Source organism: Salvia miltiorrhiza, chromosome 5 (genome assembly GCF_028751815.1).
Source record: "Salvia miltiorrhiza cultivar Shanhuang (shh) chromosome 5, IMPLAD_Smil_shh, whole genome shotgun sequence".
Classification (NCBI taxonomy): domain Eukaryota; kingdom Viridiplantae; phylum Streptophyta; class Magnoliopsida; order Lamiales; family Lamiaceae; genus Salvia; species Salvia miltiorrhiza.
The window spans coordinates 39,889,773-39,905,979 of NC_080391.1; the positions used below are offsets into that span (position 1 = coordinate 39,889,773).

General features: G+C 45.4%; 3 protein-coding genes across 3 annotated transcripts; 1 reads left to right on the plus strand and 2 right to left on the minus strand.

The window, feature by feature from the left end:
* Positions 1 to 64: 64 nt before the first annotated feature.
* On the minus strand, positions 65 to 1,271 carry LOC131024388 (fatty acid desaturase 4, chloroplastic-like). Its single transcript, XM_057953890.1, has one exon. The coding sequence runs from the start codon at positions 1,054 to 1,056 to the stop codon at positions 187 to 189; it is 870 nt and encodes a 289-aa protein (XP_057809873.1). The 5' UTR covers positions 1,057 to 1,271; the 3' UTR covers positions 65 to 186.
* A 6,705-nt stretch (positions 1,272 to 7,976) lies between these two features.
* LOC131024390 (uncharacterized) lies at positions 7,977 to 8,784 on the plus strand. Its single transcript, XM_057953891.1, has 2 exons — positions 7,977 to 8,142; positions 8,220 to 8,784. The coding sequence occupies exons 1-2, from the start codon at positions 8,095 to 8,097 to the stop codon at positions 8,673 to 8,675; spliced, it is 504 nt and encodes a 167-aa protein (XP_057809874.1). The 5' UTR covers positions 7,977 to 8,094; the 3' UTR covers positions 8,676 to 8,784.
* A 5,568-nt stretch (positions 8,785 to 14,352) lies between these two features.
* Positions 14,353 to 15,534, minus strand: LOC131025917 (uncharacterized). Its single transcript, XM_057955695.1, has one exon. The coding sequence runs from the start codon at positions 15,532 to 15,534 to the stop codon at positions 14,353 to 14,355; it is 1,182 nt and encodes a 393-aa protein (XP_057811678.1).
* Between the last annotated feature and the right edge of the window lie 673 nt (positions 15,535 to 16,207).

Consider the following 16,207-nt stretch of genomic DNA (forward strand, 5'->3'; position numbering starts at 1 on the left):
CCAAATTACATTTTGGCATTCTGGAATAGATTATTCAAACTAACTGCAACAACATGCTAAGGCATATCATCAAGACCACTACTTTTATTTCAATTTACTAATTAGTTAATATGCATAACAAATGAATATATATTAATTCCTTTCCCAAATAAAAGGGGAATAACGAATAATGAATATATATTGTTATTAGGATAAGAAAGATGTGGTTTCAGGTTCCTGAGTCCAAGCAGAATTGGGCTCGGACCAAGACCTGGGCCTCACACCAAACTTGAAGAAAATCAGCATTTCCATGGCCTCAAACAAGTGCGAACCATCCAACAACTCATTCCAAACCCCGCTCACAATGCAGTAGTTGTTGTTGTAGGGCGGGCGGTGGTGCGCCGCGTGCTGCAACGGCGACACCAGCACCCCGGCGTCCTGCAGCGCCACCACCAGCGGCGGCAGCTTGCTCTTGGTGGTGTGCGCCCACGCGTGGAACTGCTGGCTGAACATGATGCAACCGGAGCACAGCGCCACGAACGCCAGAACAGTTGGGTCGTCGCACACCAGGTTTATGGGTACCACCGTGAACGTCACCGCACGCGCCAGAGCATGCAGGTTGTTCGCAAACTGGCGGCGCGTGATGATCCACGGCCACTTGTGGTGCCCCTGAAACCCTTCGATTTGAGCCCCGAACACGGGTGTCTCCGCGCCGCCGTAGTTGTCGATGCCCCAGTGGTAGGCGCCGGACCCGAGATCGGCCACCACGTACCCGATTAATCCGGCAACCATCGGTTCCAGCCACATGTGCGACTCGGCTGCGCCGCCGACGGACCTGGCTAGAGAAATGAGGACGGTGGTGCAGCCGCTTGCTAGCCACGCACGGTGGGACCAATTTGATCGCAAACTTGGGTCGTTGAGCACCGGCGGGCGGGGGCTCAGGGTTAACGGGTCTGAGACGGGGCGACGGGGTCTAGGCGGCGCGGTGGCGGAGCTGTGAACGCGGCTCGGAGGTGCAATGCGGTTGAGAATTCGGGCATGGTTGAGAGATGAGTGACGTTGAGGTAGAATAGCCATTGAAAAATGTGGTGTTGTGGTATGACAAACATCAATGTTGATGATGATGTGCGAGATCACATAATAGCAAGAAAAAATAATTTGTGGTTATAGTTGGAATTGAAAGAGGTCCAAGTCTTAAGTTGATGCAAATGTGGTGGTGTGTGGGTGGGCTGCGTGGGGCTATTAGAGTCGTGAAGATGATGTGTTTACTTCGTCGATAACTATTATCCCGTCTGTTCCACCTTCATAGTTGACAATACACCTCTTAAAATTTTCCTTATTGTTTAAAAAAAAAATATCCTTATTTATTATTATTATTATTATTATTACTCGTAAATATTGACATAATTTAAGCTTCTCATAAGCAACACCAACAAAAATTAAAATGGGGAGATTTTGTGTGCGTGTATTGGCCAAGCGGTAAAGTATCAAGTCTAAGGCCAAAGGTCTTGAGTTCGAGTCCCCTGTGGCGTGGCCTTTTCATTTCTTTATTTAATATTGTAAATTTATCAAAAAAAAAAAAATGGGGAGATTTGGTATGTGTGTGTGTGTTTTGGCCTAGTGGTAGGAGGTTAATATCCAAAACCTCAGGTCCTGGGTTCAAGTCTTTCGTCGCGCGGTCTTTGAATTTCTTTATTTACTTATGTAATTTATCAAAAAAAAAAGGGAGATTTGGAGTGGTTATGCCTAAGGCCAAAAATCTTTGGTTCGAATTCACCGTCACATGGTCTTTAAATTTTCTTATTTAATTGTTAGTTTATCAAAAAAACAATGTGAAGATTTGACTCTAACATTATCTCATAAGAATTTGAATTTTTATTATAAATTTATAAATAACAATTGATGTCATTCATAAAAACAAAAAATAAAGGAAAATGAGTTATACATATAAAGTACTCCTATTCATGTGAATATTCTACTAGTAATTTTGTCCACACAGACAGTAGCAGACACCATCGACTTACATGCTCATGGTACAAAGTACTCCGATTCATGTGAATATTCTACTTGAAATTTTGTCCACACAGACAGTAGCGGACACCATCGACTTACATGCTCATGGTAGACGCAAAAGGAATGTTCTCAGAAGCAAGACAAAGAGAGCTATTTACCAAGTTTTGCTCCATGAAAGTCGAAATGGGAAGATAGAAAGAGGTGTATCACAAATATGGAATACATGAAATGATGTTCATAGTAGAGGTGGTGTTGCTCTTGAATTCTAATGAAGACTAGAAATCTCAACAGAGTTGAACAAAGTTTAGAATAAATGAAAGCTACTCTACTACAACGTCGAGCAAATATAAGATCATTGTCAAAGGCCTTGGGAATGTCAAAGTCGACTGTCCATAAAAGAATTGAAGAAGGATGTCTTCGATTGTCCATAAGAAGGATGTCTTCGACCACATTCGAATGTCGTGAAACCAACATTGACAAGAAGAATAAGAGGTCCAGGTTTAGAGTTTTGTTTGTCAATGATTAAGAAATATATGGTTGCATCTAACCATCTGTTCATTAACACGCATGACACTATATTCACCAGTCCTACATTAGACATTCATTATTCCCACATTAAAATTGTATGTTTGTCACATAAAATTGTATCCACCAAGTTAGTTACTAGAAAATAAATTGAATTACTGTCTGTAGGGGCTAAAATCTACAATTGAAGTTGACGTCTGCACGTTCGGATAGATTGGACACTAGCAACCTATCAACACAAGAACACGTAAGAGCCCTAGGTTGAGCACCGGGTGGGGGTGTCGACCGTAGAGCCTCCGACGCTCAAGTCAGTAACGGAAAAACAAAACGGAATTACAAATGAAATTAAATGAGAGAAAGACAGGCTAGAATGCGCGGTTATTCCAGGCTGGAGGCGGCGTCGGAGGGTGGAAACGGTGACGGTGTGTTGTGATAATGGAATGTGGGAGACGGAGATAGGCCAAGTTGGTCGTATCCGACTTAGAAGAGTATTCAGCCTAGCGGCGGAGTAGAGATAATTCAAAGAGTAGAGAGCAAGTAGAATTTCGTGTGTCCTTAATGATCTAGTCGGGCTGTTTATATAGTGGACATCTAGCCGCTAGGGTTTCTACAGTCCGACTTCGTCTAAACCCCTCTCTCCCAAGTTGTTACGACTTTCACGGGATCCTCAAGATTTTACTATTTTGACTACGTCAGCTTGGCGGACGATGTCTTCTAGGGTTTGACGGCTGGGAGATGTTTAGGGTTTGACGGCTGGGTTGATGGAACCCTTTGGGCCGGATGTGACATATCCGACTAGGTGTCGATTCCAAGTTGATGTATACTTTGGGTCGATCTATTTGACTAATTGGGCTTTTTAGGATCGTGCCAGGTTGGCAAACTATCGTGATGAGCTTAGACTGAGTGAGAATTATCTAGCTTGACTGTTTAGACAAGTTGGACCTTGAAGTGAGATGTTAACCTGGATCGGCCCGGGTAGGTCATGCGACAAATATAATTTGACTTATCAGGCTGGGCTAACAAAGTTCTTTAAATAATTTGAATAGCCTTGTTATCGATCCAAGTTGGTTCGAATTCTGTCAGGCTTGGCAGACCGGGTGGGTTGCTTGGCTTGCTGAGCTAGCCTGGAGTGCTGATTGGATACGGGTCATGTTGACGAATTTTGCCCACTACAGTTAGCTTCCCACTCTACAATTATAATTTTCTAATTAGAGAGTCAATTTGATTATAGTTATTCCGTAGAGGTGAATTTCTCGGAACGTCGGGTTGTCTCAGTTGATACAACCAATCGGTTTGTAGAAAGAAAATGACTCCAGTTAGTGTCGACTTGCTATTAAATTTCGAGACCGGCTTGTAAAGCGTATATATATATATATATATATAAATTGGCTTACCAGCTTGTAAATAATACCGCGAAAGTAGACGGCGTGGACAAGTTCGAATTTTTAAATGCCAGCTTGTAAATATGTGAGTTAAGTTGGATCGGTTTGCCAACGTGGGACTTGGTACTTTATAAGCTTGGAGCGATTAATCAATTTTAAAGTTTATTTTCTTCGAAATACAGCTTGTAGAGCTTTGGAGCGCTTCACCAGCTTGGGGGTTTCTTTTCCCCTTGTTCTATTGAAATTTGGAGTTTGATAATTTGAAATAGGTGAATATCTTCCACCTTGGATTTTTCTTTTTTCTTTGTTTTAGACGCCCCCAGCTTGAAATTTGAGATGGAGCAAATATCCAATGCTCCAGCTTGGCTCATTGTTGACATAACTATTTGCTCCAGCCTGTCTGAAACATTTTGAGTCCAATTGGGTAAAATCCTTCAGATTGATTATTCTCCCGGCTGGCTCAAAAATTGAAGAAAAGAAATAAAGAAAATATATGTGACGTATCAGCTTGGTTTTGAAAAGTAAAATATGTTATAAATAAATAAATCCAGCCTGGTTCGAAAAATAGAAAAGAAGGGCATCCAGCCTGGCCTATTTGTTGAAATAGTTAACTACTGCAGCCTGTGTGCAGTATAACGAATTCAATTTTCAATTTGGCTAATCTCCAGCTTGGCCCAAATTTGAGATAAGAAGATACTTTTTAGTTTGGATGTCTGGTATCAGATTTTTCTAATTTCTCCGGCCTGGCTTATTTGTCAAATTAATTAGTTGCTCCAGCTTGTAAGCAATCCGTTGAATTCAATTTTTCAATGGGCTGATTCCAGCCTGGCTCGCGAAAAGAGGAGGGGACGATTCAAATAGGCTATGCTCCAGCCTGGCTCGCAAAAAGAGTGGTTCCACCGTCCGGTCCAAATGTAGAAGAAAATGGGAGTCTTTTTCTCTCTCCCTTTTCATTTTATTCTTCTCGTTCCATTCTCTCTCTCGCCTCTTTCTTTCTGTCAGGCAGAAGTAGCTCGGACCATCAAATAGAGGGAGACCAAATCGGCGGTTGGTGCCTAGGTTTTTTCAGGTGTGGCTTTGTAGTCGTGGCTGTTGGGTGAGGATCGGCCAGGAGGCGACGCCCTTCGCCGGATAGTCGAAGGAGAAAGGTTGGATCTGTGGTTTTTAAGAGAGAGAAAATAAGACTGAGAGAGGGAGAGAGCAGCAGCGATTTTAGTGATTTAATCGGCTGCATGATTTGTAGATTTGGAATTGAGGGGTGGCGTCGCCGCTCGATTGACGGCGGCGGTAATCTGTTATAGAAAGGGAGTCGAGAAAGAGGGGTGATAGTCGAGTTTTAGCTTCGCTGGGCTTCGCTGAGGTTCGAGCAGCGGCGGATTTTGGAAGGCTGACTCGCTGGCTCCCAACAGTAGTGGAGGTGGCGGACTCAGACGGCGAAGATTGGTTAGGGCTGGTCCCTTTCTCCTCGCTGATGTCGAGAACTGGCAACGGCCACCCTGCGAATCTAAGCTCAGCGTTGTGTAGTCTTGGTTGGGTGGAGAGGTGGCTGGAATATGAGAGAAATGGCGGTCGGGCGTTGCTTCGCCGGAGGAGGAGCCGCGGCGGCGGGTCGTTCTTGCATAGGGCGATTTGAGCAATTTGGGGCTTAAGTTTTCACTTATGGCGCCGCCGCCGCTCGAGAAGCGATCGGCTGTTGGACAGGCCGATTTAATGGTGGTGGTCGTCTGCTCTGAATGAGGAAGAAAAGAGTTATGGTCGACTTCGGTGGCCGTTTGGCCGGGAATTTCTGTGGCAGCGGCGCAGTTAAGCAATTTTTTTTTTAGTATATATTTTCTGATTTAATTTGTTGGAATCGTTCCTCTTTTCGGACTCCAATGCATGTGAAAACGTATTCACAGTTGTGCAGCAGTTAGTAGCTGGATATCCTAAGCTGAGGGTAGAGTTGTAGCTACTTTTGGTTGTAACAAAGTACGGTGTAATAAAGTAAAATGGTTAGCTTCAGTAATTTCATTTTGTAATTGGAGATTTTGAATTAATACAATCTTTTCAAATCTTGATTTTCAGCTTTTGGTGGTTGACTGAATTTGTTAATATTGTACCTTCATCTGTAAAAATAGTAGCAACAGCCTTTATCTTGCTCTTCATTATTCACTATAGTTTTTTATTGAGTGTGAGAGAGTGGGCTCTGCAATATAGAGAGGTACAAGAGGAGGAAGCAATAAAAGGTCTCCGTGCAGTTTTTGTCAGATCTTTCTAAAGGTTGGTAGTTTGTAGGATTATTTTTTCTAGATATTGCAATAGCATTGCTAGAGTTCCAAGAACTTGTGGGATTCAAGAAATTCATTGACTTGGGTGTTCGTATATTGTGAGTAATACGAGGAGTTTATAACTCTTGTTTATAGATTTTGATGTAAGAATTTGACCACACTTGTAGGAATGACACACATGATGTTCGATGCTTTAATGATTTGTATGCTCGCTTGTTTTCGTTGTGCAAAGTAAATTAAAATATTTGCGTAGAGCTTGATGGAATTCCCATTTTTGACACACTATATTGTCAAGGTTCCTTATTTGTGTGTAAAAGTAAGATGCATGTTATGATTATTTAGTGCTAGACAAACTCACTGATAATGGATTTCTGCAAACCCTTCTCTATTTACTGAAGTGTTTCAAATGTTATAATGTTGTCGTTTTTCTCCAACGTGTGCCTAAGTAACAAATTCTCGCATGAGTTGTAATTCTAGCATTGTCATGTGCGAGTCGATTCTGAGTTTGTCTAATATCGTTTTCCTCTTTGCTTTGTTGCACTGTTTAGTACTTAGCAATTTATTTGTTTAGGTGTTTCTCGACATGTCTGCATCTTTTGTGTCGAGTGGGTCGAGTAGTGAGAATCATAGATCGTCAGATGATGACATAAGCTGTGTAAATACTGTAACGTCATGATAAGAAATAGGTCACGAGCCGGGCATGACATGGTTGTGTTTGATTATGGGATTGGTGAAAATCTTTCTGGACTGCTTGAAGGGAGTATTCCTGCATACAAGCTGGGAGACAGGAGCCCGAAATCCGTTATAACTTTTGACAAGTTGGATGAACTCCGTGCTGTCTATGCTATTCTTCCTTGTGCCAATCTGGCTGCTCCATCTGATTCGAAAAGGCCATATTGGTTATATCCAGGATGGACGGTCTTGTATGAGTGTTTTCTTCAGATGGGTGCCCGTTTTCCTCTTCCTCGACTAGTGTTCGAGGCTTGCACTCACTACCACGTTGCTCCAGGTCAATTGGTTCCGAACGTATGGCACATTCTTATGGCCATTCAAGTTTTTAGCGAGCTGAGAGGTGTTTACTTTAGTTTTTCTGAAGTTTTGCAGGCTTACAGTTTGGAGACGCATAGGACTAATAATGTTCGATATCAATTTAAGGCAAACCGTCCGCTTGTGCTATCCCTTCCAGATAGCGCTAAGAAATGGCGTTCTAAATACTTTTTCATATCCAATAACGCACTAGGGGAACCGCGTGATTCGATTATTCCACAGGCGTGGGAAGCTTGTAGTGAGTGTTACGTGTTGGATGACTTAGAATTTGAGTATTTTTTGTTGTAGCATCATGTTATTATTTTTATGTATTCATAACTTATACTTTTCATATTTTTCTTGTTTTGCAGCTTGTCTAAGGAGGGGGCCTACCGGCTTGGCTTTCTTGTTTTTCATGTTATTGGTTTTTAAGTTTTAGCGAAGAGGATTGCCATTTCTGTAACATTTGACCGAGGCCAACTTGCGAGTTAGCTCTTTGTGGAGCCGCGTGCCCGCAGGTATTGCTTTGCTTGTCAATTTCATTTTATTCCAACTTGTCATTAATACGACTAAGTGTTTTTATTTTGATGCAGATCACAGGATGTCGAAGTCATATGTTCCACCTCTGCTTGGGAAGGGCGCTGCCATGGATGTGATCCGTAAGAATAGGCAGAAGGCTGCTAGCTCGAGCGGCGCGGTTACAGATGATGCTGCTACCGCACGTGTCCCACACTCAACTCGTGTTCCGGCTCACAAAAAAAAAGAGGTCTGCTGAGGTTGACCAGGTGGACGATCATGTCAACCTGTCCTTTCCGAATGTATCGGCGCATGCCCAGCTTGGTCCTGTCCGTGGGGTGGCCGAACAACTATTACTCCCGCGTGACAGGGATTACTTGAAGAAGATGAGAAGTGGTAGTGTGGCTAGTGAGCTCTTTGATCCCGCCTTCTTGGTAAATATTTTCAAGTATAAATTATTTTGTTGATACGATAATTTTTCTAACTTGTTGCATTTTCATGTATGTTGTAGAGTTTGCAGAAAGCCGCCTTCCTCGTGGAGAGAACGGTTGCTATGGAGGCAGAACTTAGTGAGTTGAGGGCCGAGCGGGAGAACTGGAAGGGAGAGATGGCGGCCGTCAAGAAGACGCGTGATGAGGCCCGTCAAGTTGTCAAGAGGTTGGAATCAGCCAAATTGGAGGATGCTCGCCGGCTGGAGCGGGCTGCAGCGGACTACAAGGATCTCGAAGCAAAGGTTGTTGCGTTGGAGCAACAAATCCTTTATAACAGCTGTGAGACGGAGGTTCACATTCGGGGCGAGATGGCCTTGGCATACCTGGAGAACCAGCCCCCCAAGACTTGGGATGTCCAGCCGTACGTGGATGAATTTAACGAGTGGAAGGCTGGCAAGGAAGAGCAAGAGGCGGAGCTAGCTAGGAACTTGGCTGAGATGACCACTGAAAACGACCATCCTCAGATGGGCGAGTGACTCTCTTAGGCAGAGAAGGGATTTTGTTATTTGTTCGCTTGTTTTTATTGTTTTCTTACATTGCACTTATTTGAGACTTGACTATTTAGCCGACCTCCCGTGTCGGCGTATGCGTACTTTATATTCAGCTTGGACTTTAGACTATTGGGTCCGGTTTGAGCCGTATCTATCTTTTTATTTGAAAAACTCTTAGAAAGTTGAAACTGTCGACCATTTGTGATATTTGCCTTCTTCTATAAATCAATGTGGTTTGTTGAAATCTTGTATAACCATTTTACGTATAAATCCGTTTAGAGCATACATGCGCCGTATTGAAATCATGGTTTCAATGTCGCATGGATTAGCACAAGGTAGCTTGTATACTTGAAAAAACACTAATATGTCGAAGAGATGAGTGGATGCAGCTTGTCCTTCTCACCTTCATTTCGTTGCACCAGCCTGGACCGGATGTTGGAGAGTTTATTGTTTTTTTAGCAAGACCAGGCTGGACTTTGATTTTCTTTTAGTTATACAAGTTAGAATAGACTGTCTGTTCGGGATGAATCCAACTATTACGGATAAGGACGTTGGGGTCATCCGATACGATCAATGATAGGGTGCGGCATGCGCCGCAGGGCTGCGCTGTTGCGCGTGCCTCAGGGCTGCGCTACGTAGTCGAGCGCTGCCGGGCAGGGCTGCGCTAGTCAGTCGAGTGCTGCCGGGTAGGGCTGCGTTGGCCAGTCGAGCACTGCCGGGCAGGGCTGCGCTGGCCGGTCGAGCGCTGCCGGCAGGGCTGCGCTGGCAGCCGAGCGCTGCCGGGCAAGGCTGCGCTGGGCGGCTAAGCGCTGCCGGGCAGGGCTACGCTGGGCTATTGCGCGAGTCTCTAGGCTGCACTGACGTGCGTGCGTCCAGGCTGTGCCGACGCTCTGGCCTCCGAGCTGCTCTGCTCTAGCCTCCGAACTGTCCTGCTCTAGCTTCTGAGCTGCTCCGCTCTCGCCTTCGAGCTGTGCTGCTCTGGCCTCTGAGCTCTTGCAGCTCTGTTTGCTGAGACGAGCTGGGCACCCGGGGCTGCGCGGATCATTTTACCAGGCTGACCTGTTGGGCGGTATAATGATCCTTGGCCAACTTGTGATTGCGTTTGATTTGGGCGAATCGTGCCCCATCTTGGCGTGTTAGCTGATTTAATGCTTTCATGTAGCATGCCGGCTTGGAGTTATACTTTGAATCACAATATGAAATCGTAGAATTGTTGGCTTTAAATTGTCAAAGTCTAATATTTGAAATTGAATCAAGCTGGAATTCATTAGATTTAGGTCGTACTGACTTCTGCCAATTATGGCAAGTAAAATTTGACGGGAACACTTGAACGAGTGGCTAATTCTGACTTTCAAAAATATAAATGTTTATAAACTTTTATCTTATCTTGATAAAGCACTCCGAGCTGGGTGGTTCGTTCAACTGGAAGACTAGAGATCAAGGGTCTTGAACTTTATGTTGCGATGATGTTTACTTCCTTAGAGATACAGGTTGACGTTGTTCGTGTAGACGAGTCATCATTAGCGGCTTGTATCTCGCAAGGTGTTAACATCAAGGGGCAGGCTGGAAACACGTTGATTTGAGGTTGGTGGCTGCACTCCGGAGAGTTGCCTAGATACCTCTTGCGAGGATCAAGCCAAATGTAGTTCTTGGACCGGACTGTGCTCCGTAGAGTTGCCTACATACCCTTTGACAGGATCAAGTCTGATGTAGTTCCGACTTGGCCTAGGTAAAATTATTAGTAACAGTGTGGAAAAAATTATAAACTTAATGAAAAAATAAACAATCAAATGGAAAGTTTAGAAATGATACGATCGAAGATGGATGGCGTTCCAGCTATTGCCGATGTCGCGCCCATCTTTATCTTGCAGCTTGTAAGCACCATTGCCGAATACCTTGGTGATCAAGTATGGACCTTCCCAGGTTGGACCCACTTGCCCGCTCCGATCTCCTTGGTGTTTTGGAATACACGTCGGAGTACCCAATCGCCCAGCTTGAACGTTCGAGTGCGAACATGCCGGTTGTAGTGTCTGGCGACACTCTGCTGGTAGGATGCAAGCCGTAATCTTGCCGTATCTCTCTTTTCATCCAGTGTGTCAAGCTCGTGACATATTGCTTGGTCATTCTGGCTGTCTAAGGCGATCTCGGTCCTGGCTACGGGCACTTTGCGTTCGGTTGGAATGACTGCCTCCATCACGTATGCTAGTGAGAATGGAGTTTCTCCCGTCGAGGTTCCGGTGGTCGTTCGGTATGACCAAAGCACTCCAGGCAGTACGGCGGCCCATAAGCCTTTGGCTTTTTCGAGCCTTTTCTTCAAGGTGTTGACTATCGTCTTGTAGGATGATTCAGCTTGGCCGTTCGTCTGGGGATATCTAGGCGTTGAGAAGCTTAGCTTGATGTTCCAATATTCACAGAAGTCTTGAAAATCGTTGCTGATGAACTGGGAGTCGTTGTCAGTGACAATCTCTTTTGGTATTCCGTATCGGCATATCACATTTTTCCATATGAATCATTTCACCTCTTTATCACGAACTTTGTGGAACGCCTCGGCTTCTATCCACTTGCTAAAGAAGTCTGTTACCACCAGCATGTACTCCAACTGTCCAGGTGCCTTGGGTAGCTTTCCCACGATGTCCATCCCCCACTTCATAAAAGGCCACGGCGATGTGACTGAGATCAATGGTTCAGGTGGAAGGTGAGATATTTGGGCGAATCGCTGGCACTTGTCGCATCGTTTGGCGTAATCAGCCGAATCTGACTTCATTGTGGGCCAATAATATCCACTTGTTAAAGCTCTGTGAGCTAGGCTCCTCCTGTCAGAATGGTTCCCGCATTCTCCATCATGTAGTTCGGCCAAAACTATTTCTGCTTCTGCATGGTTAATACATTTTAAATATGGACCAGAATATGATCGTTTGTACAACTTACCTCGGATGATGGAGAATCGGGCAGACTGAGCCTTTACTCGGCGTGCTTCATTCTTATCGTCCGGGTGTATGTCTTGCTCCAGGTATTCTAGTATCGGAATCATCCAGGTACGTCCGTCTGATATGTTTGACACATGTTCTCCTTCTTGCTTCCAGACTGCCGGCCATTGGAGGTAGATAACCGGAATGGTTTTAGAGGTGGTAGTCTGTATGGAGGAGCCCAGGTTGGCTAAGGCGTCCGCGTGGCTATTGTCTTCTCTGGGTACCTGGCTGCCTGTGAATTCTTCGAAGCCAGACTGCAACTCTTTCACCTTGGTCAGGTAGGTTGTCATCTTGTTGTCCTGAGCCTGGTAGGTTCCTCGCATTTGATTTACTACCAGTTGAGAGTCGCTAAAGACGTCGATCTTCGTGCCTCTTAACTCCTTGGCCCGGGCAAGACCAGCTAGCATAACTTCGTATTCGGCTTTGTTGTTCGTTGCTTTGAATCCTCATCTGACTGCTTGTTCCATTTTATCACCTTGGGGTGATGAAAGGACTATCCCGAGTCCACTTCCATGTCTGTTGCTCGATCCGTCCACGGAGAGCTTCCACGTCCCTAATGCTTCGTCCTCCATGAGGCAGCATAATTCTTTGTTTGCATGTATTGAAAGGTTAGGCGCAAAATCATTTATAAAATTGACCAATACCTGTGATTTTAGTGAAGTACGCGGCTTGTAAGATATGTCATATTCGCTTAGCTCGACCGTCCACTTGGTTAGTCTGCCGGACAGCTACGGTTTGTGAAGGATGGCCTTCAAAGGATATGTCGTGAGGACCACTATCGGATGGCACTAAAAATATGGACGAAGTTTCCTTGCTGCATGAACGAGTGTTATGGCTAACTTCTCCAGCAGGCTGTATCTTGTCTCCGCATCTTGTAGTGATTTGTTGACATAGTAGACCGGTGACTGCTTGCCCTCATCATCCAGAACAAGGACCGCGCTGACTGCTGTTTCTGACACGGCTAGATACGTGTATAATGTTTCACCGTCTTTTGGATTGGATAGAAGTGGCGGCTTTGCTAAATACTGCTTCAGCTGGCTGAGTGCTTCCTCACACTCCGGCGTCCATTCAAACGTTTTAGATTTCCTCAACGTGTTGAAGAACGAGTGACATCGCTCTGATGATCTTAACATGAACCGACTAAGGGCCGCCACCCTTCCTGTAAGCCTTTGTACATCTTTAATACATGTTGGAGATGCAATTCTTTGTACGGAATCGATTTGGGCCGGGTTGGCTTCTATTCCTCTTTGGGTCACCATGTAGCCAAGGAATTTACCTGCAGTCACACCAAACAAACATTTAATCGGATTAAGTTTCATGTTATACTCACGAAGTATGTTGAAGGATTGTCGGAGGTGGTCGATGTGATCTTCTGCTCGTAGGGACTTCACAAGCATGTCGTCTATGTAGACCTCCATTGTCTTTCCCAACAGCTCTCCAAACATCTTATTGACCAAACGTTGGTAGGTTGTTCCAGCATTCTTCAATCCGAATGGCATATACTTATAACAGTAGATGCCTATGTTGGACATAAATGACATCTTCTCCTGATCGACGGGATGCATCAGTATCTGGTGATACCCGGAGTACGCGTCCATGAAGCTAAGTAACTCGTGCCCGGCTGTAGCATCGATAAGCATGTCTATGTGGGGTGGGTAATGGAAAAGAATCTTTAGGGTACGCCTTGTTTAGATCTGTGAAGTCTATGCACACTCGCCATTTTCCGTTCTTTTCCTTTACGACCACCACGTTGGCTAGCCAGTCTGGGTATTGAACTTCTCTTACCAGTCCATTGTCCATAAGTTGCTTGATTTCATCATTGATGACTTTGTTCCTTTCTGGGGGGAATTTTCTTCGATTTTGCTTCCTTGGAGGGTAGTCGGGATCGACATTCAACCTGTGCACAATAATATCAGGATCAATACCAGTCATGTCCGCATGGGACCAAGCAAAACAGTCATAGTGTTCAGAGAGAAATTGAATGAGTCTCTCTCTGATAGAGGGTTCCAGCTGTGCTCCAATCCGGACTTTGTTTTCCGGGAGGTCTGGATGAATGGAGACTTCATCTAACTCCATTGCATCGGGTTGGTCAGGCTGGACGGGCTGACTTGGTTGGGGTCGGATGATTCCTCTTGTTGTAATTGCTATAAGACAGCTTGCTTTGCTTTCATCGTTGTTTGATAGCACGATCTGGAATCTTTTTGGTCTCCTCGAATCTCCCTTACTCCCCACTTTGTCGGGAACCTCAGGACTTGGTGGTAGGTGGACGGTACAGCCTCCATCTCGTGTATCCATGGTCGACCTAAAATGACACTGTAAGCGGATGGAGAATCCACCACTAGGAACCGCATGCATAAGTTGACCCCTTCAGCATGGACGGGTTGCTCGATTTCACCAAGTGTGCTTTTTTGCTCTCCGCTGAAGCCGACGAGAACGGTCATCTTCCTTACGATCTTAGTTTCGTCGATTCCCATTTCCCTGAGAGTAGACAAAAAGAGGACATTGGCAGAACTACCATTGTCAATTAGTAGACGCTTGGTTAAACAATTTGCAATACAAATTGAAATTACTAAAGCATCATGATGGGGATTAAGTAGCCTGTTGGATTCGGATGTGGTGAAAGAGCTGGTTTATGCCGGCTGGATGATCGTGTTTCTTCCGGCTTTGCCATGTTCTGCTTGGGAATGTCCAGCCTATCTGGTGTGTCTCCTGGCTGCCAAGTGAGTGATTCCACTAACTTCTGATCCACCGGTTATCACGTTTATCGTTCGATCCGGTTGTGATGGTCTAGGCGGGGTGACATCCGCGTTGCTTTGCTGACGATCTTGGCCTTGTTGTAAGGTCTGACGTCCCTTGTCGGTAAGGAGGTCAGTCAGGTGACCTTGCTTTAGTAAGTGCGATACTTCTAATTTTAGTGCGATGCAATCTTCTGTTCGGTGTCCGTGATCAGTGTGGAAATCACACCATTTTGACTTGTCCCTCTGATCAGCCGACGTCCTCATCTTTTTCGGCCATTTGACCTTGTTTCTAAGCCCCTTAAGAGCTTCGACCGCCTCGGCTGGCGAGATTGACAAATTGTATTCTGGTATATTCACCCTTTCATGTGGTCGTGACTCGTAAGGGTGGTCAAACTGTCTCCTTCTGTAGTCTTGTCGTGGGGGTGGGTAAGGCTCAGACCGCCTGTCACTCGTCCGTCTCTCCACCCTGGAATCTCTTCTAGTGTGTCTGCTCGATGAAGATCGGTGATGGTTGTACTGATCTTCCTCCCACTTGATTTGTGCCCACGCCTTGGCGAGGACGTCTTCCATTGTTTTACAAGGGTATTTGGTGAGGTCTTTGTAGAGGTCCGAGTCGGGCAGGAGGCTTTTTCGAAAGGTGGTGATCGCTGTCTGGGTGCTGCAATTTGTGATGGACACCTTCTCCTTGTTGAATCGACCTATGTAGTCTCGAAGAGACTCGTCACGTCGTTGGATCATGGCGTAAAGATCCTCCGATATTTTTTCAAGTTTCTTGCTACTAGCATATTGCTGCACAAATATATCGGTTAGTTGAGCAAAACTTGAAATAGAATAATTTGGAAGGTTAGTGTACCACTGGAGGGCCGGTCCTATCAGACTAGAACCGAACCCCTTACATATGTAGGCTTGCCTCAATTCACGAGGAATTGCGGCAATGAACATCCTTTGCTTATATTGAGCTATGTGGTCGGTCGGATCCGTTGTTCCATCAAACATTTGCATGCTCGGAAAGTTGAACTTGACCGGCATTTCAACTAAGGCAATCTCATCCACGAATGGCGAGTCGGCGTAGCAATTCTCTGAGCTTTTGTAGATGGGTGCCGGGACACCAGGAATTCGCTGGATCAATGCCTCCATTTTGGCCAACTTTCTTGCCAGGTCCTCATCTTTGATTGCATATGGGCCGATCGCGGTTGGTTGGGCGAATTCATTCCCAAACAGTTGTTCTTGGGTGATCTCCCTCTGACTGGGTCCATCCGCCTGTTGGTTGGCTTGGCTTGGGGCGACCGCCAGGTTGGGCCCCAATATAGTAGGTTATGTGCCTCCTATGACGGCATTGCTCATTGCTATGCCCGGGGTGGTGAACTTGGTTCGGGCGAGTTGTCCTCCAATGATGGTTATTCCATCCTGTCGGAGTGTTCCTGCATTCAAAGTAGCACGGCCTGGATCAGTCCAGTTACTAATGACATTGCGGTTTCTTACCGAAGATGATGGATCCATCATGAGATGGTTGGATCCATCCTTGCGAGTGATTGGTGTATCTCCCAAAGGCTGCATGGAAGACACTTGGGCTCGGAAGTCGGGAGGTTCGATGACCTCGATAGGCTCCATGGCTTCGAGACGGTCATACAAGTTGGCGTTCTCTTTTTCCAACTTCTTGCACCTTTCTCGTTCTCGTTCCTGATTCATTTGTTCATTCAGTGCAGCGATCTGGGCGGCTAAGTCAGCCTGCGTGGTTTGAGCAACCACGTGGGTACGTCGGGAGTTTCAGATCCGTCACGACCGTTAGACATGATTGATGCTCGTAGAG